We start from the raw sequence: 27,326 nt of genomic DNA, 5'->3' as shown, positions 1-27,326 counted from the left end.
TTCCCACCCAGGGATGTATACCTAGCGAGGCAGAGAGCTCGCAGGGCAGAATTCAGTAGAGAGATGGCTGGAGGCTGTTGACTGAGAGCCAGCTGCTGTTGCAGAGATCCACCAATCCTGGGGCTGCTTCCCCACACAGAGGTGCAGAGGAAGGTCGGCATCTTGGGCAAGTCGCGGGCTGTGCTCTGGCTCACAGCCCACGGCCCCATGTTGGCTCCATGGCTGCATCAGAAGCTGCTGGCAGTATTCTCCCAAGCCACTGGGAAGTGGCACAGGGAGGGCTAGGGCCCACAGCCTTGTCTTTAAGCGGGTGAGCCCAGCCCACAAAAGAGAGGTACTGGCACCCCAGTAAGTAGAGAAAGGTAGATTAAACCAACACGTGTAGGTATGGGATAACACCGACGGCTGGACAGGGTGTGGGTCGGGATGAGAAGTCTCATGTCACCATCACTGACAGGACTTGGCTTGGCCACCCGTAGGACCTAGCAAAGCCGAAGGTGCACAGACCCCATGATCAAGCCCTGTGTATGTGCTAGGGCACACGTGCCGAGGCAGCCGTAGTCATTCGGCCCTCAAGGGGATGCAGTGATGAGTCACAACTCTGCAGTATTTGAATGGAGGTCAGTCAGAGCTGCCAGCTGAGGAAGAGTTCTTGAGACACCTTCAGTGCATCAAAGCTTGGGCACCGGACCTGTGGGCAGAGAGAGCTGCTGCTGCCTGCTGCTCCCTGCTGCCACCTGCTGCCAGGGGTTACGATGAGCAGAGGGTTCCATACTTTGGGGGTGGGGGAAGTAAAGACAAGGGAGGTTCAGAAGGGTCTTTGTCTGCTAAGGAAGACACAGGATACCGGAGCCCTTGCTTTGTCAAGCCAAGGTGGTTCTCCTTATAACAAGGGAGCTTCCTGGAGGAGCGGGATAGCCTGCCTGCCTCGGGTTTGCCAGCGGGCTGCAGTTTAGGACAGTTCATTTCACCTGCCTGTCCTTCTGCCTTTGTTTCCCACATCACTGCTGACTCAGACGCAGTGCTCAGATTCCTGTGGAGCTGCACAAACCGACTTGGATCCACTTCAAAGCCGGGTTATAAAACAAAACCAAGCTGCACGTAGACGTGGACAGCAGAGCACCACTTTAAGAGTTTTCAGATGGGCAAAGTAGCAGGATGGCAAAAACGCAGGGAGCACTGACCTGCGGAAGCCCGAGCTGGAGGGGTGTGCACCGGCCATACGTACCACAGCTCTACGGAGAGCTCCCACAGAGCTGCCCAAGGGCCCTCCTCATAGGGGCCTCCTGGCTTGTGGGGGCATCCTGGCTCGTGGGGGTCATTGGCTCAGGTGTTCGGTGAGCATGAGACATGTTCTACCTCTCCCTTTTAAAGTGTGTTCCTTCTGGAACTCTCCTCATCTAGCTATTGGCCTTTCTGTTTTGATCTTTGATAGCGTTCACATTCTCTCCTTGTTTATTCTACTGCTTTTTGAGTTTTCTTTCTACCCTTCCATTTTTGTGATCTTTTTAATTTCTAAGATTTATTTAATCTTCAAGTGTTCCTTTTTGGATAGACTGTTTTGTTTTCTGGGCTGCTGTTTTCTTTATCTCTTGGGATTTTCTGGATAGCCTTTTGCAGGAGGGGGCAGGGGTATGTGTCCCAGCTTGGGTGAGGCATCTGCTCCCATTTCCTGCTTTCAGCTCAGCACACCCTCTTCCATGGTGACCAGACAGAGGTGGAGCCTAGCAGCACCAGTGGGTGACGTTGGTGATCCGAGCACGCTCTTGTTAAGGGAACTTCCAGTCTGTTGGGTTTCAAGGCCCAACTTCACACCTGTTTTCAGAGATCCCTGGTATTCTGTCTCTTTCCACATAGAGGACTCCGCAGTGGGCATAACTAGATCCTGGGGTGGTGCGGCCAGATGCTGGCCCTTGTCCACTGAAGACAAGCTGGATGATCACCATAATGGACAGCAGAGCCAGAGCCATGATCAGAATGGTCTGACTCCCAGACATCTGTGCCCTTGGAGGAGAAGTAGACGGACAGTCAACCCAGTTCTTTCTCGGGCTAGGCCTAGTGAGCAAGCCTGTAGTTTGAATGGAAAAAGTGGTGCTGGCCCCTGAATCAGCTCCCAGACTTGAAGACTGAGTTTGCAGGTCTGAAACCCCTTGAGTGAGGGGGAAGCTGGAAGGACCCCAGTTTGCTGCTAGAGGCTTACACCTTTGTTCTTTCTCCCAGCCTTCTCCCATAGAAATTGTGGCATCAAACCAGGGTGGCTGTGCGTTGGGGAGCAGGAAGCCCTCAGACTTTTCGGGACCCTTGGACGCTGATTCCAGCAGACCAGCCAGAGTAGGGGCTTCCGGGGGTTACAGGATCAGTGGAGTTTTGGCTCAGGTCCACCTCACAGGCTCACAGTGGGCCTAGTAGGCCTGGACCTATCCCAGGGCTATTTTCCCAGTCTGGGAACACATCATTGAGCCACTGGCGGAATTCCACACGGTTTCTCTGACCTGTGTGGTGAGGGCTTTTCTGCTGGCTGAGGCCAAGCAGGAGCCTCTGGATGGCCTAGAAGAGTAAACCCTTCTTGGAGGGATTTTGGAGGTCCATGTCCCCAGCGAGGACTGGAAGGGTGCGTGGACGGGGAACCCTGCATCACCGGCCCTGGGCTCACGCACCCGATGTGCAGAACCAGGAGGGGCTGTCTTTAGCTTACACATGGCACTCTAACTCCAGCCACTGCACAGGTGTTTACGTGGATGAACACGGCCTCTGGAACCTGCTGTGCGATGGTCCGTCTGGCAAATGCTGTCTTTCTGTGCTGCCAGGGAGGACCAGCAGACCTTTCAGCCACCATCCCCGCTTGGGGATTGCAGCTCTGCAGCCCTGGTTCCTGCTGTGTATCACAGGGCCCCAACTGTCTTTCCCATCCCAGGATAGCATGCTGGCCTACTACCTAGGGGGCCCCACATGGGTCAAGTGAGTAAGAAGCAGGAGCTACTCTGCATGCAGTTAGGGACTTTCCTCCTCGTGGAAATTTCTAGGGAGCCAGTGGAGTGGGGCTCCCTGAAGTATCTCTTTTATGGTGAAGGATAAGTTCTTCTTACAATGAGAAAGAAGGCACAGCTGGGGTTCCTGGGTGGCTCAGTCTGCTAAGTACCCAGGTTTTGGTTCAGGTCATCGCATGGTCATGAGGTTGAGCTCCATGTCCTGCTCCACACCGAGATGGGAGTCTGCTCGAGACTCTTGCCCTCCCCTCTGCTACTCCCTGACTCACGCACATGCTTGCACGTACTGTCTCGCTCTGTCAGAAAAATAAAATCTAAAACAAGACAGAAAGGAGACACAGCGCTTAGTGAGCCCCTTGGCATTTTGGAGGCAACACAGTCCTCATTTGGGTGTGATGCTCTGGCCAGCTTACCAAGTGACATAGAAAGTTGCTAGTTTTGAGTGGGGCCCAGAGCAGGAAGGCTCCATGCAGGTCCAGGTGCTACTGGGGCACACAGTCCTGTAGATGCCATGGCATGCCAGGTATCTGTGGGGTTCTCTTGGGAGCCACTGGCACACCTCTGTAGGGAGTCACAGGGCCACGGTCCATGCCTATAGGGTTTCGGAGCAAGGCACCCCCGCCATCCTCTATGGATAACTTCTTTTTTTTTGAGAAACAGCTCTTGGCCTGCTTCTGGGCCTTTGTAGAAACAGAACGCCTGAGCGTGGACAACCAGATTATCACGCGATCTGATGTAGGTGTTGTCTGACCCACTGAGCTGTGAAGTGTGGCATGCACCACAGAACGATTGGGTGCAGGAGATCAGGCTTTAAGCAGGCCCTGAAAGCACAGGTGAGGTCACAGGGACCACACTCCTGCCACACCGCCTCTCTCTCCCCGCCTGCACCTAGGGCACCAGGGCACACTTCCTACATGGGGAGAGCCCCACGGTCAGTTGACTGAGGAGGAGAATAGTGGGACCTGGGTTACAGATGGTTTTGAACAATGTGTAGGCATCACCCAGGAACCCTTCAGGCCATGTACCTGGAAAATTCATTGTGCCAGGAAGGCAGTCTTGTGCATAAAGTCTGTTAGCCCACTCTCAGCCTCCTAAGAATGGGCTTTAGGGGGGGAACACACAGCCTGTGTCAGGCTCATTCCCTTGTAGGGATATAGCTTTCCTTGTTACAAGCTCAACCGGGGCTCTTTGTTCTACGGAAACATGCCTGTCAATGGCTTTCAGGCCCCCCCAGCCTCTTGTAGTTGAGACTCTGTTAGGGCGGAGTGGTCATTGCACTGCAGCATTAGAGGGAAGTATGTAAGCCAGTTGTCCTGCATCAGCTGCCAGGAGCACCTGCTGGCGGTGAGAGACCAGTGTCCACTACTGCAACTCTCTCTTCTGTATGTGAACAAAGCTGAACAAAGCCTGACCATGTTGTGTTCTGTGGTAACTCCAACACCAAGATGACATGGGCAGAAGTGTTTGGAGTTCCTGACAGGTGACCGTCATGTGGTACTCTGCTAAACAGTTTCCTTGGCAGGACATATGGCCAGAGGCTCGGCTGTATACTGATGGACTGTGGCCAATGGTTTGGCTGGATGTGGGGAAGGGAAGAAATTCGATTGGTAACTTGATGACAGGGAGGTCTGGGGTAGAAGAATGTGGCTAGATGTCCCACTTCTGTGAGTGGGACAGGAAGCAAAGATGCGTTCCATGAGAACACTCACCAGTGTCTCTTTAGCAGAGGAGGATTGTGATAATTAAGAGGATAGGGTGACCTGTTCTCCGGATCCCAGTCAGCCTATTTCCCCAGTGTCTCCTGCGGTTGCCCAGTGGGCCCATGAGTAAAGTGGCCGTGGTGACAGAGACAGAAGCTATGATGGGTCTCGGCAACATGGATGCCAACTCACCAAGGCCAGCTTGGCCATGGCCACTGCCGCATACCCAGTCTGGAGACCAACACTGAGTCTCCACTGTGGGCTGTTCAGCCAGTTACTTAACCACTTCTTTTTTTTTTTTCTTTTAATTTTTTTTTTTTCAGCATAACAGTGTTCATTGTTTTCGTACCACACCCAGTGCTTCATGCAATCCGTGCCCTCTATAATACCCACCACCTGGTGCCCCAACCTCCCTCCCCCCTGCCCCTTCAAAACCCTTCGATTGTTTTTCAGAGTCCATAGTCTCTCATGGTTCACCTCCCCTTCCAATTTACCCCAACTCCCTTCTCCTCTCTAACTCCCCATGTCCTCCATGCTATTTGTTATGCTCCACAAATAAGTGAAACCATATGATAATTGACTCTCTCTGCTTGACTTATTTCACTCAGCATAATCTCTTCCAGTCCCGTCCATGTTGCTACAAAAGTTGGGTATTCATCCTTTCTGATGGAGGCATAATACTCCATAGTGTATATGGACCACATCTTCCTTATCCATTTGTCCGTTGAAGGGCATCTTGGTTCTTTCCACAGTGTGGCGACTGTGGCCATTGCTGCTATAAACACTGGGGTACAGATGGCCCTTCTTTTCACTACATCTGTACCTTTGCGGTAAATACCCAGGAGTGCAATAGCAGGGTCATAGGGAAGTTCTCTTTTTAATTTCTTGAGGAATCTCCACACTGTTCTCCAAAGAGGCTGCACCAACTTGCATTCCCACCAACAGTGGAAGAGGGTTCCCCTTTCTCCAGATCCCCTCCAACACATGTTGTTTCCTGTCTTGCTAATTTTTGCCATTCTAACTGGTGTAAGCTGTTATCTCAATGTGGTTTTAATTTGAATCTCCGTGATGGCTACTGATGATGAACATTTTTTCATGTGTCTGATAACCATTTGTATGTCTTCACTGGAGAAGTGTCTGTTCATACCTTCTGCCCATTTTTTGATATGCTTGTCTGTTTTGTGTGTGTTGAGTTTGAGGAGTTCTTTATAGATCTTGGATATCAACCTTTTGTCTGTACTGTCACTTGCAAATACCTTCTCCCATTCCGTGGGTTGCCTCTTTGTTTTGTTTACTGTTTCCTTTGCTGTGCAGAAGCTTTTGATTTTGATGAAGTCCCAAAAGTTCATCTTCGCTTTTGTTTCCTTTGCCTTTGGAGACATATCTTGAAAGAAGTTGCTGTGGCTGATATCAAAGAGCTTACTGCCTATGTTCTCCTCTAGGATTCTGACGCTGAGGTCTTTTATCCATTTTGAGTTTATCTTTGTGTACAGTGTAAGAGAATGGTCGAGTTTCATTCTTCTACATATAGCTGCCCAGTTTTCCAAGCACCATTTATTGAAGAGACTGTCTTTTTTCCACTGTATATTTTTTCCTGTTTTGTCGAAGATTAATTAACCATAGAGTTGAGAGTCCATATCTGGGCTCTCTACTTTGTTCCACTGGTCTATGTGTCTGTTTTTATGCCAGTACCATGCTGTCTTGGTGATCACAGCTTTGTAGTAAAGCTTGAAATCAGGTAACGTGATGCCCCCCCGTTTTATTTTTGTTTTTCAATATTTCCTTAGCGATTTGGGGTCTCTTCTGATTCCGTACAAATTTTTGGATTATTTGCTCCAGCTCTTTGAAGAATACCGGTAGAATTTTGATCGGAATAGCATTAAAAGTATAGATTGCTCTAGACAGTATAGACATTTTAACAATGTTTATTCTTCCGATCCAAGAGCTTGGATACTTGACCACTTCTTATGGTGAACCTCTTGAATGTGGCAGGCCGCTTGTGCTCTGGTTTCAACACTTTAACTATAGCATGTCTTGGTCCTGATCTTTTTATGTTTATCTTTCTGGGGGCAGGAGCTGGGGCCTCTGTTGAGCTTGAATGTGCACATTCATGCCTTTCATCATATTTCATCAACCATTGTTTCCTCAAAGGAGTGTTCTGTCCTCTCTCTTTCATCCATCTAGGATTTCTACAATGCATTTGTAGATGTTTGCTGGAGTCCCACAGTCCCTTTAAGCTCTCTTCATTTTTCTTCCTTCTTTTTTCTTTCTTTCCTCAGACTGGGCAATTTCAGAGGTGTTACCTTTAAGTTCACTGATTCTCTGTTCTCCCTGCTCAAATATGCTATTTAATCTCTCTGGTCAGTATTTCATTTCAGTTATTGTTATTTTTCAGCTCTAGAATTTGCTTCCTTTTCATAATTTCTGTCTTTTTACTGATGTTGTTATTTTATTCAGACATTTTTTTCTGATTTCTTTCAATTATTTGTTATGTTCCTTTAGCTTGTTGAACACATTTTAAGATTTTGGTGTAACATCTTTAACTAGTTAATTAAAATATTAGAGGTTCCTCAGACACGGGAATGGGCTTTATGAATGGGCCATATGTCCTCTTTCTTTGTATGTTTTGTAATTGTTTTCTTGAGAACTACACATTCTATTATGTTGTGGTAAGTCTGTTATGGACTAAGTATTTGTGTCCCTGAAATTAATATGTTGAGGTCACCCCTCGGTGTGATGGTGTTAGGAGGCAGTGCCTTTGGGAAGTGATTAGGGTTAGATGAGGTCACGAGAGTGGAACCCCCACAGTGGCATAAGAGGAAGGGGCTGGAAGTCTCTCTCTGCTGTGTAAGGACACAAAAAGGCAGCCATCACCAAGCCAAGGGAGAGATCTCTCTCCCAAAACTGAGTCTGTTGGCCCTCCAATCTTGAACTTCGCAGCCTCCATAACTGAGAAATCAGGCTGTTGGTCAGGCCATGATGTGTGCTACTTGTTACAGCAGCCTGAGCTGACTTTTTCCATCTGGAACCCTAATTTTCCTACTCCTTGGGGATCGGTGGTCTTTGCTTATTGAGGGTCGGGGTGGACTTTTGTGTCCTTTCCAAACTGTGCTTGCAAACCATGTCTCTCTTGTGTGTGGTCATTGAAGTTTCTCTTCCTTTGTCTCTCTCCATTCAGCTAGTGGACTGACAAAGATGTTCTTAGACACCTGCCTCCTGTGAGGGGAGAAGGAAATAGGTCTTGCCCCCTTGAATCTATATGGCTGGAAAGCTGCCTCAGTCCGTGGTAGTTGAGACCTCTCTGCTGACCTCCCCACGGTCACAACTCAAAGCAGCCAGAGGGCCCCCATTGACATCTAGATAACAAATTTGTTCATATACGCTAAAACTCTGGGATATACATGTCCTACTTTCTGGTATTCCGTATCTCTCTCTAAATGAAACGAACCCAAGTTGGTAACCTGGTTTTGATATTAGGAGTTGGCTAGAATCTAGTTGTGATTACTTTGGTTGTATTTGCACTGCTGTGTGTGAGTAAGCAGTGTGGCCTTGGTGTCACATGTTGGAGGGTGGCACTGTTGAGTGACTGTTTAACTTCATGGTTGAGCCCGATGTAGCCCAGCACTTTGAGGATGTTTTCCACTGTCTTCCTCGTGTATGTTAGTGCTAAGTTGGGTAGGATTGTGACTGCTGGTTTTGCCCATCCTAGATACACGATGTTTTATTCTGAGGTGTCTTTGTAGACTTTGTACAACAGTCTTCCCATTTATATACCATAAAACTTACTTGTTGTATGTGAACGAGTCAGTGATTTTTAGTAAATTTACAGAGTTGTGCAGACTTCACTGTAGTCCAATTTTAGGACCTCTCCGTCACTCCCAAAAGTTGCCTCGAGCCCTTTAGCAGTCACTCTGTCCTCATCCTGCCCAGGGCATCACTGATCTACTCTTTGTGCATAGCCTTGTCTCTTCTAGAGAGTTTGCATAAGCATCATGTCTTTGGTGGGCTTTGTGCCCAGCATGGGGCTTGAACTCACAACCCTGAAGTTAAGAGTCACATGCTCTGTTGACTGAGCCAGCCAGGCATCCTGCTGCTCTGTGTTTCTGGCTAATACTCTGTTGTCTGATGGATCACATTTTATTTATCCGTCAACCAGTTTGGACAGGTGATTTGCTGTCTCAGCTTTGCTGCTGTTAGGAGTAGAGCTGCTGTGGATGTTTGTTTTCATCTCCCTTGGGAGGGAAATTGCTGGGTCTCCTCAGCATTTTGAGAAACTGACCAGTTTTCCAAAGTGGCTGCACTAGTTTACATCCCCACCAGTAATGTGTGAGGGCTCTGGTTTCCCCACAACCTCACAATACTTTTTCTCGTCTGTCTTTTCCGTTGTAACCCTCCTAGTGGGTGTGAGGTAGCGTCTCACTGGGGGGTTTGACTTCCATTTTCCTCACGATAACAAGTATCTTTTCATACACTTTTTTCCATGCGTATGATTTGTTTTCAGTCTTTGACCATCTTTTATGTGCTTGTGTTTTTATTATGGAGTTTGTAAGAGTTTTTTGGTTTTTTTTTTTAATATTTTTATTTATTTATTTATTTGAAAGACAGAGATCACAAGTAGGCAGAGAAGCTAGTCAGAGAGAGGAGGAAGCAGGCTCCCCACTGAGCAGAGAGCCTGATGTGGGGCTCGATCCCAGGACTCTGGGATCATGACCTAGGCCGAAGGCAGAGGCTTTAACCCACTGAGCCACCCAGGTGCCCCGTAAGAGTTTTTTATATATTCTGTAAGAAGTCCCTTTATTGGATATATGATTTGAGAATATTGTTTGCTTTCTGTGGATTATCATCTTATTTTTTTTTAAGATTTCTTTATTTATTTTAGACCTGTAGTGAGGAGGGACAAAGGGGGAAAGACAGAATCTCAAGCAGATTCTCCACTGAGCACAGAGGTATGAACCCCAGGGGCTCAGTCCCATGACCCTGAGATCATGATCAAGAGTTGAAATCAAGAATTGGATGTTTAACCAACTGTGCCACCCAGGTGCCCCCATTTTACTTTCTTGAAGATATTCTTTGAAGCAGAGAATTTTAATTTTTTTTCTCCAAGGAATCCAACACAATTTATTTTTGAACTAAATAGGACAGATTGAGTGAAAGAAAGTTTTATCCTCAACTTTCCCAATAGACATTTTCTCCTCAGACTGCATGTTAACAATTTTAAGTCCCATCAGTGGCCTTCATGATATTCACAAAAGATGTACAAAGTGTGTCATTTGGTTGAAGAGTCCACTTCTAGTGCTTCCGATTTTTTTAAGTATTCTCTCTGCCAAATGTAGGGTTTGAAGTCATAACTCCGAGATCAAGAGTCACATGCTCTGTGGACTGAGCCATCCAGGTACTCCACTTTGCTTTAGAACAGCTTTCAAAACATGTTAGGATGCTCCCAGCTCATAACTGTTCATTTTTTATTCCTAAAATAACTTAGAGCAAGAGAATCGTTTACTTTGTACATGTTAAAAAACAGAATTCCTCCCCCATCTCCTGTGTTCCTTGTGGGAAAAACTGGTCCATCCTGACAGATGAGTGTCTGTGTCCTATTCTGGCTTCTCTGTTTTAAGTGACCAGAGAAAATGCTTTGTTGTTTTTATTTTGGCTTCAGCATAAGAGTACCAAGTGTCCCTTTCTTACTCATGTTCTTGATACGGCATGCAACACTGATCTTCTGCATTCAAGCAGTGAGCATTTCAGAGCTTTGCAGTTGCCTCCTTCACACACTGCCAAGCAGACTTCCCTCCCTGGAGCATGGTTCGACTGTGACAGATTACCATGGCAGACGTGCACCTGGTCCCTGTTTTTGGCCACATCCTCAGCTCCTCCTCGGGATGCCAGAGTCCCAGGGCCTGACCGCCTCCTCTGCTTATGGCTCAAGCCTGCCTGGGTGCCAACCTAAAGGATTTAAAGTTTTACGAGGTCCAGTGTATCTGACTTTCTTTGATCATTTGCCTTTGGTGTCATGTCTGCTTCACTGCATGGTCCAAACTTTAGCTTTTCTGTTAAGGTCTGTGATCCACTTGGAGTTCACGGCATGAGAAATGGGCTGAACTTCTTTTCTTTGTATGTGGATATCCAGTGGTCTCAGCAGTATTTCAGTTCAGTGCTTCCCTGGTGAGCTGTCTTGTCATCCTTGCTCTTGGCCAGCTGACCCTCCACATGAAGGTTTGCTTCTAGACTGATCCGTCTGTCTGACCTTGTGACAGCACCACACCAGCTTCATGTCCAGAGCTTTGTAGTAGGGTTTGCACACAGGTGGTGGGGTCCACCAGCTCTGTTCTTTTTCAGAACCATTCTGGCTCTTCCGGGTCCCTTGCATTTCTTATGAACTTTAGGGTTCACTGGCCAGCTTCTGCACGGGAGCCAGCTAGGAGTCTGACAGAAAGTGGACTCAACATGGAACAGTTTTGCCATCCTGGTGATATAATTATTAGTGTGGTGTAAAAACACTGACATCTGCTGCTCTATTTTTGTGTTACTTGTTCCCTCTGTTGTTTTTTTCCTTCCCCCCACCCACCTCCTACAGGTTACCTGAATATTATCTCAGAACTCCATGGTGACTTCCGTGCACTGTCCCCAGTGTGCCTCACATAGACCCTTCGCCAGTCACTCTAGGTACTATGTTGTATACGTGCAGTTGGGCACAGTGTGCTGGCGTTGACGTGTAACTGGTCAGTGCTGTGTAGGAACCTAACCTGTCTTTATGTCTCTAACTTACAGACGATTTGTGGGAATCCCGTAGGGTGATTATCTTAACTTGGTGTACCTATTTGAGAACCACTTTTATATATTTTAGCCAGCTCAAGAGAAAAAGTGAGTGTATTTTAGTTCCCTGTATATTTACTCTATTTCTCTACCCTCCTTCCTGATGTTCCAGAATTGCTAGCTACCCTTTTCAGTTCCTTTCTGATTCGACAACTTCTTCGAGACGTTCTTTCAGGGCAGACCTGCTAGCAGCAGTTTCTTTGTGGGTTTTCTTCCTCTGAGAGTAACTCCATTTTCTCTTTATTCCTGAAGAAAAGTTTCACTCAGTGTGGAATTTTGAACTGACAGTTCTTTTCTTTGAGCACTGAAAACCACTGTGCCACTTTCTTCTGGCTCCATGGTTTCTGACAAGAAGTGTGCTGTCATTCGATTTGGTTTTCTCCTGTAGGTGAGGTCTCTCACACCACTGTCAAGATCTTTTCTTTGTTTGTTTAACATAAAATGTCATAGTGATTTCTTTGGTATGCTGTGTGGGTCTGATTAGTGTATTTTGATCCTACGGGCTTAGGTATTTCTGCCTAATTTGGGAAATGGTCAGCCAATATTTGTTTGCGTACTTTTCCAGCTTGTAGTCTTTCTCTTTTGCTGGAGTGCTGGTGATTTGAATGTTCAGTCTTTTGTTTTGGACCCTTGGGTTTGTTCTCATTGTTGTTTTTAGTGTTTTCTCTCTGTTGTTCTCTTCTTTGACCTTTAATCTCATGGATTCTTTTATCTTTCATCTCTAGCTGCAGTCTCCATCGACCCATTTTTTATATCAGTAATTGTATTTCTAAGTTCAAAAATTCTCAGATACTTTACTGTGTCTTCTGTTTCTCTGCTAAGACTGTGGTTTAATTTATTTCCAACATGATGGTGCTTTAGAATCCCTGTCTAGTAATCCCATCAGTTTCATCTTGGCTTTGGCATTTGCTTGTATTTTTTATTTAAGAGGAACATTTCCTGGTTCTTGGCGGGGTGATTCTTCATTGTATCCTGGACAACTCTGGGTCTTTGTTTAGTTTTCCCTGATGATGCCCTGGGAGTAAGAAGCTGATTCCTCTTAGGGCACCTGGGTGGCTCTGTGGGTTCAGCTTCCAACTCTTGATCTCAGCTCAGGCCGTGACCTCAGGGTGGTGTGATCATGCCCCATGTTGGGCTCCATGCTGGGCATGGAGCCTGCTTGAGATTCTCTCTCTCCTTCCCCTCTCGCCTTCTGTCTTCCAGAAAAAAGAAAGAAAGAAAAACACTGATTCCTCTTACTGCCATGTGAGGGCAAGAGACCCAATTCCCCACTTGGCCCTAGTTTGTACCTTACAGTAGTTACAGACACCTGTCACTGCTGGCTGGGGGTGAGATTTCACTTCCCTGCACCTGTACCCTGGCTGGGAGAATTAGGGTGGGGTCTTGTTACTGGCCCCCTCTACTGAGCCGGTACAGTTTCCCTTGTTACCTGTGACTCCTCACATACGTTTTCAGACACTGCTCCAATTAGGGGAAAGCACACTACAGGACAGCTCACTGAGGGAGGACGTCCATGCCCCGCCTTTTTTTAACTAAGTATCATTGACACGCAATGTTGTATTAGTTTCAGGTGTGTAATGCAGTGATTTGACAGGTGAATGTTGTGCCCAGCACAAGCGTAGCTACCATCTGTGTTAGTATTACAGTATCATTGACCATATTCCTTAGGCTGTACCTTTTACCTCCATCATTTATTTGCTCCACACTGGAAGCCTGTACCACCCTCTCCCCCAACCCTGCCCTCTGGCAACCATCCCTTCTCTATTTATGGGTCTGTTTCTGCTCTTTGATTATTCTTTTGCTTAGGTGTTTAGATTCTACATGTAAGTGAAGTCATGTAGCATTAGTCTTTCTCTGTCTTATTTCACTTTGCGTAATACTGTCTAGCTCCACCCACAACGGAGTCTTGCAAATGGCAAGACTTCATTCTTTTTTGTGGCTGAGTAATAGTCCCTGGTGTGTGTGTGTGTGTGTGTGTGTCCTCTTCATTATCCATTCATCAGTGGAGAGACCCTTGGGTCGCCTCCTTATTTTGGCTACTATAAATAATGCTGAAGTAGACATAGGGATACAGATATCTTTATCACTAGTGTTTTTATTTTTGGGTAAATACCCAGTACTGGAATTATTGGATCATATGGTAATTCTATTTTTAATTTTTGAGGAACCTCCTTACCGTTTTCCAGAGTGGTTGCACCAATTTGCATTCCCACCAACAGTGCATGAGGGTTCCCCTTTCTCTGCATGCTCACCAACTCCTGTTTTCTCCTGTTTTGTTAATTTTAGCCATTCCATATCTTAATGTGGTTTTGATTTGTATTTCCTTATGATGAGTGATGTTGAGATATTTTGGTGTGTCTTTTGGCCACATGGATGTTGTCTTTGAAAAAATGCCTATTCAGATCTTCTGCCCATTTTTTAATTGGGTTGTTTGTATGTTTTGATTATGAGTTATATATCTTTTGCATATTAACCCCTTCTCAGATGTATCATTTGCAAATATCTTTTTCTATTCAGAAGACTACTTTTTTGTTTTGTAAGTGATTTCCTTCACTGTGCAGAAGCTTTTTATTTTGATGTAGTCGCAATAGTTTGTTTTCACTTTTGTTTCCATTGCCTCAGGAGACGTATCTGTAAATATGGTACTAAGGCCGATGTCAATGTGATTTTACTGTATATGTTTTCTTTTAGGAGTTTTATGGATTCAAGTCTCCGTTTAATCCATTAATCCATTGGGAGGTAATGTTTGTGTCTGGTATAAGAAGGGGTCCTGTTTCATTCTTTTGCATGTGGCTGTTTTCACACCATTTGTTGAATTTGTTGAGACTGTCCTGTTGTCTATTCTTGACTCCTTTGTCACAGATTAACTGACCGCATAAGTGTGGGTGTATTTCCGGGCTCTCTGGTCTGTTCCTTTGATCTGCATGTCCGTTTTTGTGCCAGTACCATGCTGTTACGATTACTACAACTTGGTCATAAGTCCTGAAATCTAGGATTGTGATACCTCCAGCTTTGTTCTTATTTCTGAAGATCACTTTGGCTAGTTGAGGTCTTTCGTCGTTCCATACAAATTTTAGTATTATTTGTTCAGTTCTGTGAAAAAAATGTTCTAGTATTTTGATAAGGATTGCATCAAATCTGTCTGTTGCTTTGGGTAATGTGGACTTATTTTTAGCAGTATTAATTATTGCCATCCGTGAGCATGGTATGTATTTCCATTTGTTTGTGTCTTCAGTTTTTGTTTTTGTTTTCAGAATACAAGTCTTTCGCTTCCTTGGTTCAAATTATCCATAAGGTATTTTTGGAATATTCGTAAATGGGATTTTTTCCAAATTTCTCTTGCTGCCACTTCGTTATGGGTATTTATTTTTTTTTAAGAGTTTATTTATTTATTTGATAGACAGAGATCACAAGTAGGCAGAGAGGCAGGCAGAGGGAGAGAAGGAAGCAGGCTCCCCGCTGAGCAGAGAGCCAGATGTGGGGCTCGATCCCAGGACCCTGAGATCATGACCTGAGCGGAAGGCAGAGGCTTAACCCACTGAGCCACTCAGGCGCCCGGGTATTTATAGTCGTAAACTACCTCTTGCTGCACTTTTGGAAGGTTGGGTGTTTGGAGTACTTTATCTGTTTCATGTAAGTTGTCCCATTTCTTGGTGTGAAGTTGGATATGATATCCCCTTATTTCAAGTGCTAAAGAATCTATGGTAATGCCTTTTTTGTTCCTGATATTGGTAATATGCAGTTTCTTTGTTTTATTCTTTTTTTTTTTTTTTAAGATTTTATTTGTTTATTTAATGGAGACCAAGAGAGCACAAGCAGGGGGAGGGGCAGAGGGAGAGAGAGAAACAGACTTCCTGCTGAGCAGGGAGCCTAATGCAGGGCTCAATCCCAGGACCCTGAGATCACAATGTGAGCCGAACGCAGAGGCTTAACCAACTGAGCCACCCAGGCGTCCCTCTTTGTTTTATTCTTGATCATTTCTTGTAAGGGTTTACTTTTTAAAAATAACTTCAAAAAACCATCTTTGGGCTCTGTTAATATTCTCTTTTTTCTGTTTTCAATTTCAATGATTTCTGCTTTTCTGTTCTACTTTGGGTTTAATTTATAACTTTTTGGATCAGAAGCGTAAATCACTGATTTTAACCCTTTCTAAGACATTTTCAGATGCATGCATTAAGAGCTACAAATTTTCCTCATGACTGCACTGTTTGCATCCTGCCATTTCCTACATAAGGTTTTGTTTCATTCATTCCATTTTGTTTCATTCACTTTTCCGATTCCCTTTATTTAGAATTATGCTTAATCTCCAGATATTTGAGGAATTTGTATTAGTCTTTTGTCATTAATTTCAGATTTCATTTCTTTGGGGACAGATAGTATGCTCTGTAGGGTTTCAGACCTTGGAATTTATTGAAATTAAATAATTTTTTCTTTTTTCTGAAAGTACTTTAAAAGAGAGTGCATTCAGTGGTTGGATAATGTTCAGTAAACACCAGGCTGAGTAAATTGAATAGTGTTTATGTTCTTACTAGTCATTTTTGTCTTCTTGCTATATTAATTATGGAGAAAATTTGTTAAAGTCTACAACTGTGATTGTCTATTTCTCCTTATAATTTTGTTAATTTTTGATCAGTGCATTTAGGAGTTTTGTTAGATATTCATGTTTAGCACTAAGTTTTTTTGTCAAATTGACTTTCTTTTTGTGTGTTGTCTGTCTTTTTCCCTGGTAACACGCTCTGTCTGAGAGCTTTCTTTTGGCACAATGTATCTCCCCCCGCCCGCCCCCGTCCCCAGTGTTTTTGATGTTTCTGTGTCCTTATGTTTCACAGTTTCTAATGTGAAGAAGATGCCGCTGTATGTTGTTGGTTTTTTCTTTAATCCAGGCTGACAATCTGCTTTAGAGGATTTCATCTATTTATATGTAGCATAATTACTAATATGGTGGAGTCTAACCTCACCCTCTTGAATTTTATTTTCTGCTTATGCCATTTGATCTGTGTTCCTTTGCTCTTCTTTTCTGCTTCCATTTTCTTGCTACGAGGTAGATCTCTTGGTATTCGTGGATATTTCACAGTGGTCCATCAGGCGGTAGCCACTAGCCACAGGTACTTTGGTTGAAAATTCAGTCCCCCCTTACGTCAGTCACACTCGGGTGCCTGTAGACCCATGTGCTTGTTACCACATCGAACAGGACAGGTTACTGCAGATTATTTTGAGTCAGAATTTCCCAGAGTCCGATGTGAAAAGGGCAGCATTCTAGTCAGAAGACGTGTGTTCCCGTTGTGTTTACTGCTTATGGGCTTGTGTCTGTAACCCTAAGAGACGCTGCTCTTAGCCTCAGTTTTCTTTTCTGAAACAGTCAGAGTGCTTCCTGCTCTTCTGCTTCGTGGGTTGCTTGTGGAAAAGAACACTATAAAAAGGCTAACTGCTTTATAAAGGCTAAAGTGGTTCTCAAGAAAACATTAACACTCAGTTCACTGTGTTTCTATGTTTTGTTTGGGCTTTTAGGTTGCTGACAGAGCTGGAGTCCCCTTCTTGGTGGCCCTTTAGCTCCAAGCTTTGGAAGATGCCGGCAGAATCGAAGCCCAAGAAAGGCACCGCGACGGCTGGTCCCAAAGCTCTTGGAAAAGAAGGGGTGGTGGTCCGAATTCCTGCTGTTGTCTCCCAGGGGACTGGGTGTCATGTTAAAGCAGGAAGTCTCACCCTCCTTGTGTCGGGGTTGGAAATCCATGACTCAAGCTCTTTGCTCATGCACAGATTTGAAAGAGAAGATATAGATGACATTAAGGTTCACACGCCTTATGAAATTAGCATTCGCCAGCGGTTCATTGGGAAGCCAGATATAACTTATCGCCTAATATCCGCCAGGATGCCAGAGGCTCTCCCCATTTTGGAGGTGCAGTTCAGCCAGAAGATGGAGTTGTTAGAAGGCGCCTTGATGCCCAAAAGTGCCAGAATGTCTTCCCCAGCAGAGAAGGGCTGCACCGTCTGGCAGGCGGGTGAGTGAGTTCCGGCCCGGCTCGGCCTGCGCACTGGTCTCCAAGGTCGAGGTCGGACACAGCACGCCTGCAGTGCACCACTGACTGTCCATTGTTTGTAAATGAAGACCCTGCAGATCTTTCTCCCTAGTCCCAAAGCTCTGGTGTGTCTCGCACCTGAGGGCTGGATAGGTTGTGCCTGAGGTTGGCAGGGCTTGGTGGCCCTTTCAGAACAGAGGAAGGCTCCACATGAGGCTTTCCTACTTTCCTCCATGGGACTTGCTGGCACCGACCTGCCCACCCTGGTGGGTGTCCAGTCCCTCCACTCCTGAGCGCAGCATCAGAGTCATCCCGGCCCACCTTCCAGGGACTTGTTTACAAATCAATCTCTGAAAACTGCAGCATAGCTTCTTTGGGTCTGCAGGTCTTCTCCTGTCCCTCCGCGTCTCTCTGTGGGGAGCATGGAGCTGGGCAGTTGCAGCAGGGGTCCTGGGTCCAGGGTCCCAGCCCATGGTCGTCTGACATCCCGGGTTTGCCATCTGGATGCTGTCAGGTGGCATCTCGTTCATGTGTGTTCTCATGTGATTGACGGTGACATCGAGAGTCTGATGCCGCTTACTTGTTTTCGGGCATCATGAGTTTTCTCTGTGGATTGCCTTGTCTGTGTTTGTTTTCTGCTCTGCTGTTGCTTGGTTTCCTGGCTCTGTAGGAGTCCTTGCCATGCTGTAGCTGTGCGTCCCGTTGGCTTCGGAAGCTACCTGTCCCTCTGCCAGATTGTCATTCTCCATGACAGAAATCCTTACCTGGGTAAATTCCCCATCAGCTTGTTTTGTGCCCAGCCTGAGAAATCACAGAGTCACAGAATACCCTATTTTCTGCTACTGTCCCAGGTGACCTTGTGTCTGTGTTACCGTGATCCTGCTAAGAGGCCAATAGTCCTTCCTTATTAACTCTGATTGCTGGATGCCTGTTACAAGAGGAGTATGCTTATGACTGTTCTAGGTTCTTTTTGCTCTGAAGTGATTGTTTTTCAGTGCTAATGTGTAACCTGGTTCCCTAACACATAAATATTTTTATGTTATTCTACATGACTTCATGTTTCAAGAGAAATGTACCTGAAAATAGATGTGGTCCCATAAGCACCAAAGTATCGAAAGTGTTAGTGTACAAATATAATTTCGTGGCGTTTCCAGATTTTTCTCTGGCCCTTTTCTCAAGGCAGCACTGGGCAGCCCATAAAGGGGCTGAGAAGGGTGGGCAGTCGCAGTGAGCCTGAGAGAGGCCTCAGGCAGGACATTGTCTGCCCTTACCCTCCTGTTTCTCTGGGAGGGGCCTGGGTCATGAGGAGCCCCAGGGCTGGTAGCGCCTCCAGCCATTCATTCTGCCAGTGCTTATGGGGAACTCCCTGGGCCAGGCACTCGCCATCCTGTTCTCTCAGAGCTCCAGCACATCCGTGGGTGGTTCCAGAGAGAGGACACGGCACAGAGTGTCACGAGACAGTTGGCAGGGGAAGCACATACCATACAGGGGAGAAGAGGCTGGCTGGGCCCGCTCTGACCCTGCGTGTCCAGGTGCAGACAGGGAGGGAGGGTGGAAGGTACATGCCAGGACTGTGGTCCCCCGGCAGGAAGCCAGGTGAGTGCAGGTTCCCCAGGGCCTGCCGTTGGGAAGGGTACACGGGCTGCACGTCTTCCTCCTCAGGGAGAGCACAGACAGCCTCCCTCACGAAAGGTCAGCCGGTGCTGGGCCCTCACCACATCCTCAGACACCTTCCCAGCAGGATCTGGACTGGGAATATGTGGCCTCACCCATCACTGTCACAGACCACAGTATGTGTGCAGAGGGAATGGGACCACATTGTGATGACAGATGGGTGTTCACCCTGGTGCTCACTTGAGCCTCGGGGGCGGGAGCAGGGGGAGTTCCCACAGTGTGTCTTGTCTACGTGGACCGAGAGGTGCTATCTTCCCTCGGTGAGGCACCCTGCCTCCAGAGTATGGGTATGCTTGTGGGGGAGGAGGGGAAGCAGGGAGGAGTCCAACACGTGGGACAGTGTCCTGCTTGCCAAGGGCTCCGCGGGAGGTCTGGGCAGGCCCTCTCTGTCTCCCCTACTGCTCTTTGCCAGCACCGGTGTTTTCCCTCTCCCAGGCTGGAAAACAGAGGCCGTGGAGGTGGAAACCATGACTTGACTTCTCAGAAACAGATGCCTCTCCTCCAGAAGCCGGTTGGGTAGAATGCATGGCCAGCAGGTGGCAGTGTTGCCACGGGACCCGGGTTTGCCTTGAGTCAGCATCTAGAGAACTTTCCAGAGACCTCCAGTCCCGCGTGGTGGAGGTGGACCGGCCAGGGGCAGGCGCCAGGGTCTCCTGGGCTTCAGGGGCTGGGAATGACACTGGTGGACTGCATCCACCCTGGGGAAAAGCAGTGGAAAATGGCTGTTTGTGTGTATAGCACCTTTAAAGTAGGGTCTTTTCAGGCTTGGGGACAAGCTGGGAGGATGGTCCCCTGCAGCTGCCTTCCTCTCTGGCACAGCTAGCAAGTCTGTCCACCATCTCTCCAGATCCCCCCGTGCTTGCTGTCCCAGGACCCTCGTCTGGACTCATGTGACCTGTGGCAGCTCCCTGAGCTCTCCTTGTTTTGAGGGTCTCAGCAGCTTGCAGGAGTTGTGCTGAAGTTTTATAGACTGTCTCTCAGTCTGTTTCATGTTGTCTCAGGGTCCTGGCATGACAGGTTTTAGGAAGAAGACTTCACAGCATGGCCTGTGCGTAGCATTTTATGGTCTTTTTGGTACTTATTTTTGTCTTTGTTGTTTGCCAACTGCCGCCTTGGAGAGAAGCCTTCTCTGACCACCTCATTTAAGAGACAACACTCGCCCTCTGGTGGTCTGCCACACTTTCACGCTGGGACATGTACTCTCCGGACTGGACCCAGCTGGTCTCCTGATGACCACCTCTCCAGTACCCAGAACAGCCCCTGGCATCAGGAGCACACACATCTATGTCACAGTAATACACATTAGGGACACTGTCATTTAAGACTTGGGCTTTAAGTGGTAGAGTTCCAATCCCAGGACACAGACACCACGCTGACCACAGACAGGCCCCCCCACCCATGTGGTCACTAGGACACGGACATCATGCTGACCTCAGGCAGACCTCCCCCCCCACCCGTGTGGTCACTAGGACACGGACATCATGCTGACCACAGGCAGACCCCCCCTTCCACCTGTGTGGTCACTAGGACACAGACACCATGCTGACCACAGACCCTCCCTGTGTGGTCACTAGGACATAGACCCCATGCTGACCACTGACAGACCCCCCCCCAACTGTGCGGTCACTAGGACACGGACACCACGCTGACCTCTCACAGACCACCCCTGGCCCCTGTGGATCTTTGGGGGCTGTCGGTTCTCACCCACTTGATTTTCCGAGGACTCTTGCTTGGGTCCAAGATACATTTGCCGAGGGATTTACTTTCACTCTGCTGAGTAGGCTTGCCCTCTCTGTTACCTTCCTGCAGTGTTGAGGGCTTGGGCACTTGGGATTTTGTGGAAGGGCTTCCCACCCCAGTTCTCTAATCTTCTGGGTCCATCCCTGGGTAAGGTAGGCATTTCCTTCCCTGTGTCATGGATGAGGCTTTTGGGTCCCAGGGACAAGGGGGAAGATGGGCCCGTGAGCAGACAGGCTTTCGGGTGAGGGTGGGCTGGGGAGTTCTTGCTCAGATGCAGACCTGTCCATAAAGGACACTGGCATCTGCAGATGCCCCTGCTAGCCCAGCTGTTGTTCCCAGGAAATGAGATCATGCATAAGTCCCCTTGCAGCTTGAACACTTTGTGCTGATTGTGTTTGACTGTGATCATTAGTGGCTCTAGAGACAGAAACCATCTTAATCAATGTTTTCAGAAGATAGCTCACAGCGTTGAACTGAGTCGGTGACTCAGGTCTTAATACAGAGTACCAGGGGTGCCAAGCTCCGTGCCAGGTGTCATCCTGCTGGCTATGAAAGATACTGTGACTCAGTGTATTCCAGGAAGAAAAATTCTGTTTGGGCTTTCTGCTTAAGTAAAACCTGTTCCATTAAATATTCGAAGAAATATTAGCATGTCCCTCCGGAAGATAGCTCTGGGTCTTGGAATGGAAAGCACAGCAGTGCTAAAGGGACCCAGGGCCAGGCCCACATGTGAGTCAGACGTGGGCCTTGGTCTCAGAAAAGCAGTGCGGTACCAAGCACGTTAATATCAAAGGTGCGCAAGTGGAATGATGGCAGGACAGATGAGGGAAGGTTGTCTCTCATAGAGACACAGTCACACTTGTGCTAGGGGCTGTCTGTGTATGTGATGTGTGCAGATGAGGAGCAGGGCGGGCAGGGCCCTGGGGGCCAGGGACGGAGTGGCAGTGGGCCAGGGACAGGGTGCCAGGATGCCAGGGACAGAGGACCAGTGAGCCGGGGACAGGGTGCCAGAGACAGAGGGCCAGTGGACCACGAACAGGGTGCCAGGGACAGAGGACCAGGGGGCTTGCTTGGGACGGGGTGCCGGGGACAGGGCACTAGCAGGCCGTGGATGGGGAGCTAGGGATGGGGACCGGGGATGGTGTGTGAGCCTCCAAGGATGGGGCTGCCAGGCTGGCTGGAGCAGGAGTCCAGGAGCCTGGGGAGTAGAAAGCTGGGAAGGGGAGAGCCAAGGCCGAGTAGGGAGGTGGAACCAGCGTTTGTCATCACATTAGCACCAAGGACTGGTTAACATCGTGGGCATGGGTTGGCCTTTTCTTGAGGCTAATAATAGCTGGTAGTTAACGTCTGCGTTTGCTATTTCTGCCATCATGTCTTCCAGCTCACTCTGACGGTTTCAGAAAAGTGCTTGTCATTATGTAACATTTTAGGTAGTGACATTTAGATCCCATGAGGCTGAACAGTGCTGATTTGCATGCTGCAGAAAGTTCCTTGCTAATTAAAAGCCGTTAGGGAGCGGGACTCGGACAGAGCTTTGAGGTTTAGAACACAGGTTGTGAGATCAGTTTGCTGGGTTGCGATCAGCTTTTATTTTTCTTACAGAAGGACGTAGACAAGCAGGCATCCGTTGCATGGTGTACAGTAAGGGTTTTTTCTGGCTTCCTGAATACACCTGCGGTGTGGTGGGTCTCTGTAGGCTCTCCCAGGGCGCACACAGAGCAGGGGGGTTTCTACACACAGCTTCCTCCAGCAGAGGCAGGCCGGAACCCGTAGTCCTGCCTCTGCACAGCTCTTGCTCATGCACCAGTCCCCAAGCGTTCCTCATCGGGCCTAGTCCCTCTTCTGCTCCAGAACCCTGAGAACCCTGTGTCTTCTCGCTCCAGCCTGTGTCTCTCCTGGATGAGGCCATGCTTTCTTTGCTCAGCCAGGCTGTCTTCAGGGATTACTTTGAGAAATGAGCATAGCAGGGATATTTCTGTGTGTGCTGGGGATGGCCAGTCTGGCTCCTACTCTTCAGGCCTGGTCCTTCCCCTCCTGATGGTGTGTTCATCACGCAGCTCTGCTCCCTGCTGCCAGGGTCCTATGGGCCCTCTGGGCCTCCCGTTGCTCAGGAGCAGAGAAGTGCTCAGAGGAGCTGGTCTGGCCTCCGGACAGCCATCTGCCTCCCGACATTGCTGTCCATGAATGTGGCTGTGCTGTGTCCTGGGGGGAGGCGCAGGCCCTTCTCTGGGCCCTGTGGTGCCAGGGTTGGGGTTCGAGTCAGCGCTTCAAACAAAGGACGGGTTGCACGCCACGGCAGTCTCCGAGATCTTCTTGGTTATAACCTCATCTCCAGGCTGCCCTTCCACCCCTTGGGGAGCCTGGCCAGGTGCAGGCCCCTGAGTGGGGCCTGGCCATGTGCAGGGCTCTGATGCACCCCCGCATCCATGCAGCCACACAACCAGTGTGGCTTGGCCCAGCCCACTGGCCCTTTCCTGCACTCAGAGAGCCTCAGCACCATGTGGGGGACAAGATGATGCCGCAGTTTCCAGCAGGGTGTTCTGTGTGCGTTTTTCCAGGCTCCTACCTATAGCCCTTCCCCCAGAGAAGAGAAATGTCTGCACGCCGATGAAGGCCCTTTCCTGCAAGAGCAGTTATGGAGCCAAACCCAGAGCATAGTCTGTGCCCGCAGGGTGTGGAGGCAGCTTGGACAGGGGTCCGAGGGCACGGAGGCAGCCCCTACCCCAGCTCAGCATAGCAGAGCTAAGCCCTGCCAGACCATGGGTGAGCTGGAAACACTGCGTCTGTCCAGAGAGCCCTGATGGCCTCCCATGGGAAGGTCTGAAAGTTCTCACGTGGTTCACACCTCTGGACGATGTCATTGCCGTTTGGTTTTCCATTTCAGCATCTGGGCTGATGGACCATGCTGTGCACCGCGAGCCCTGCTTGGCGAGCCAGGAGGCCCAGCTGCTTCCACCGCAGATGAGTGAGCCATTGGTTTCCGAGGGGGATGCCCAGGAGCTAAGACAGGTACTGTGTACTCACAGGGTCACCATGCCCCTGCATGGGGCTCCTTCCTGCCTGCACACAGCTCCCCGCTGCGTGATGCTGGCCCCTCATCAACAGGGCCTGCCGTGTGCCCACCCGCTTTGTTCTCCTCTCTGGAGCTGGAGAACATAGAGCAAGAGCGGTGCCCAGTAGAAGCTCCTGTGTTTCCTGGCATGCACATGCGGTCAGCCTATGGCTGCATCCCCCTTTAGAATGTGTGCATATGCCCATGTACATGTGGGCTGTGTGAGTGTGGGATATGCAGGCACATGGTGGCTTTCTGTGTGTGTGTATGTGTGTGCCGTCCCCGTGTGTGGTAGAGGTACATGTGTGCACATGTGTGTGCTCTGTATATATGCTGTGTCTGTCTGTGTGTGTGTTTGTGTGCATACTGTGCATGCGTCCGTGTGCGTATTGTGCAGGTGTGTCTGTGTGCATGTTGTGCATGTGTATCCGTGTTTGAGCATGCTGTGCGTATGTCTCTCCGTGTGTATACTGTGTAATTGTCTACGTGTGTGCTGTGCATGTGTCCGTGTGCGTGCTGTGCGTGTTGCATGTCTGTCCGTGTGTGAATGATATGTCTGTGTCTGTGTGTGTACTGTATGTGTGTATGTCTGTCCATGTGCATGCCGTGCATGCATCCATGTGTGTACCATGCATGCGTCTGTGTATGGGTCTCCATGTGCATGCTGTATATGTCTGTCCATGTGTGAACTGTGTGTGTCTGTGTGTATCTGTCTGCGTGCATGCTGTGCATGTGTGTATGTCAGTCTGTGTGCATACTATGCATGTTGCGGGTTTGTCTGTGTGTGAGCATGCTGTGCATGTGTCTATCCATGTGTGTACTGTACGTGTGTCTGTCTGTATGCATGCTGTGTGTGTTGCATGTCTGTGTGCACGCTGTGGATGTGTCTCTCCACATGAGTGTTAAGCATGTGTCTGCGCTATGCATGTGTCTATCCATGTGGGCGCTATGTGTGTGTCCATGTGCATGCTGTGTGTATCCGCATGCATGCTGTGTGTGTCCATGTGTCTATCCATGTGTGTACTGTGCGTGTGTCCATGTGCGTGCTGTGTGTGTTGCGGGCCTGTCGTTGTGTGGGCATGGCTCCACAGGTACACGTACAGCGGAGCATGCTCACTCTCCCAGATCTCTCTCAAGGGCCTGCCAGTGGATTCTTGAGGCTGCTTGCCACTTTGTGTCCAGCAAGTAGAAATTTAAACAATGTTTGATAGAACTACTTTTAGGTTCTCTTCAACCTAGGGCTAGATGATTCAGTGCTTTTTCTTTTTCCTTTTCAAGTAATTCTGAAGTAGATGCCTAGACATTGTGTCTCATCACTCACGCATCCTCCGTGCACATCTTTAGAACGTAGAAACTCTTTTTTTTTTTAAAGATTTTATTTATTTGACAGACAGATCTCAAGTAGGCAGAGAGGCAGGCAGAGAGAGGAGGAAGCAGGCTCCCCACTGAGCAGAGAGCCCGATGCGGGGCTCGATCCCAGGACCCTGAGATCATGACCTGAGCTGAAGGCAGAGGCTTTAACCCACTGAGCTACCCAGGCGCCCCTAGGACGTAGAACTCTTAAAAAGCCCTACGCCATGGTGTGCTTGCCTCAGGTCATCAGACACCAGTCTGGTTCAGGGACATGTGCTGCGTGTTTATTGGCTCACAGCCGACTTGAGGCCTGTGCCGGCCACTCAGCAAAGACTGTCTTAGGGTATGGCTTCCCTCTGTCCTTGCCATTTGCTTCTCGGTGTATTTGTAGGGAAAACTATGTTGTTTCTCCGTTGAGATTTTGGTTTGCCCCTGGTTCCTTGCTCAGGGGTTCTGCAAATCCGGGCTCTACGTGAGGAGGCCCTGTCATCATGGTGCCGCAGACTTCCACCAGGGCACAGGGGGACTGTGTGTCTTCCCACGTTTTTAAAGAAGTCTTCCTGACGTGTCTGCATCAGCATCGCCTCCTTTAAGCTTGGCCCTTTCCTTTCTGGAAAAAAAGCACTCATCTTTGCTATGGGATATGTTAAATATGCACGATTTGTCACTCTTTCCCCGGTCTAACTTAGTCACTCTGAGTGACGACCCACAAAAACGCTGCTTTCTCGCTGCAGCCTGCAGCTTCTGCAGCTTACTAACCCCAGAACATGCCTTCGGGGCTTGAGAAACCCTAATCCTCTGCAGGAAATGCTCCCCTTCTCCTGAGGGTGGATGCGAGCCAACATGCCTCAGGTTGGTGGGATTGAGGACCCTTTGCCCACCCTTGTGCAAAGGCATCCCATGGCTTTGTGTGGGAGATGTCAGGATTCTCTCTGTAAATTCTGGTGATGGCTGTGCAGTTTGAGAGGGCCCTTGTGTCAAACCGGCAGTCTCTGCCCTAGAAGCTGAGACGGCAGTGGTCGTGATGAAAATACAAGCTGCTATGTCCACGAGAGAGGGACCGTGGGCTCAGCCCTGAGCCTTCTGGTGTCTGTACTGGGAGCAGCAGAGGCCACAAGTCAGGACACTGAACACAGGCTGGGGAAGTGGTGACCCCTGAGTCGTGGGGTTGGGGAGGGCTGCCGCGGGAGAGCAGGGATTCACATCGGCTGGCTGCCCGTCCTCCTCCCTGCAGGGACTGTCCAGTTCGCCCAGAGACTGTCTTCTGGAGGTAAAACACATGTTTCCTATTTAGAGAAGAATTCTTAGCTGTGCACTTGAAGCTCTAGCATAAGTAGGAATGAGGTAAATTTCTGGGGAAAACAGAAATGCAAGAACCGCCCCCCCCATGTTCAGCTGTGGTTTCTGTGGTGGATGCCATTACCGTCCTTACGTGGAAGTGGGTCCTGGTGACTTGCCCTGCAGCAGGATGCTGAGAGACACAAACGGCTGTGGTTTCCCCGGGGCCAGTGTGCTCCCTGCCTGTGCCAGCTCCCACCACACAGAGCCCCGGACAGCCGTCATTGCAGCGTCTACCAGCCATGGGGAGGGTGTGTGGTGTCGGCAGCCGGAAAGGAAGTGGATGTGCTGGGATGGGTTTGGCAGAGCGCCCTGAACCCTCTCTGGTCTGATGTGCTGGCCTGTCCTGCCCTAGAGCTGCTGCTGCTGCTTTGTTACGAAATCTGTGTCTGTCCCCTAGTTATGTCGCTCCTATTGCCTCAGGGCATCCCAGTGTCCCCAGCTTCTCTTCCAGACTTTCTCCCCTCACTGCTCTGTCCGGTCCCGCCTCTGCCTTTCCGCACCCCAGACCTGAAGAAACTGAGCACGGCACAGGACGGGACAGTAGGCGCTCCTGTCCTTCACAGGGATTCGGGGCGTCAGGTCGCTGTCCCTATGGTGGGGGTGCGGCACGGGGACCCGGGGCTTCGGGTTGCAGCCTCTGTGGTGGGGT

The 27,326-nt window shown here is 48.8% G+C and overlaps 1 protein-coding gene across 3 annotated transcripts in view; it reads left to right on the top strand.

Annotated features, from left to right (window-relative positions):
- SNAP47 (synaptosome associated protein 47) overlaps positions 1-27,326 on the top strand; it is a 44,825-nt gene that overhangs the window by 8,322 nt on the left and 9,177 nt on the right. For 2 of the 3 annotated variants that reach the window (XR_004283781.1, XM_032335140.1), the window contains exons 3-4: positions 17,009-17,499; positions 23,816-23,940. Coding sequence is in view for 2 of the 3 variants with exons in the window: in XM_032335140.1 (XP_032191031.1) it covers positions 17,009-17,499; positions 23,816-23,940 (616 nt within the window). In the remaining variant the exon portion in view is untranslated. The remainder of the gene's footprint in view (positions 1-17,008; positions 17,500-23,815; positions 23,941-27,326) is intronic. The other variant, XM_032335141.1, reaches the window with a different exon arrangement.

Source organism: Mustela erminea, chromosome 3 (genome assembly GCF_009829155.1).
Source record: "Mustela erminea isolate mMusErm1 chromosome 3, mMusErm1.Pri, whole genome shotgun sequence".
Taxonomy (NCBI): domain Eukaryota; kingdom Metazoa; phylum Chordata; class Mammalia; order Carnivora; family Mustelidae; genus Mustela; species Mustela erminea.
The sequence above is the reverse complement of the archived record's forward strand: the minus strand, read 5'-3'. Positions and strand labels throughout refer to the sequence as shown.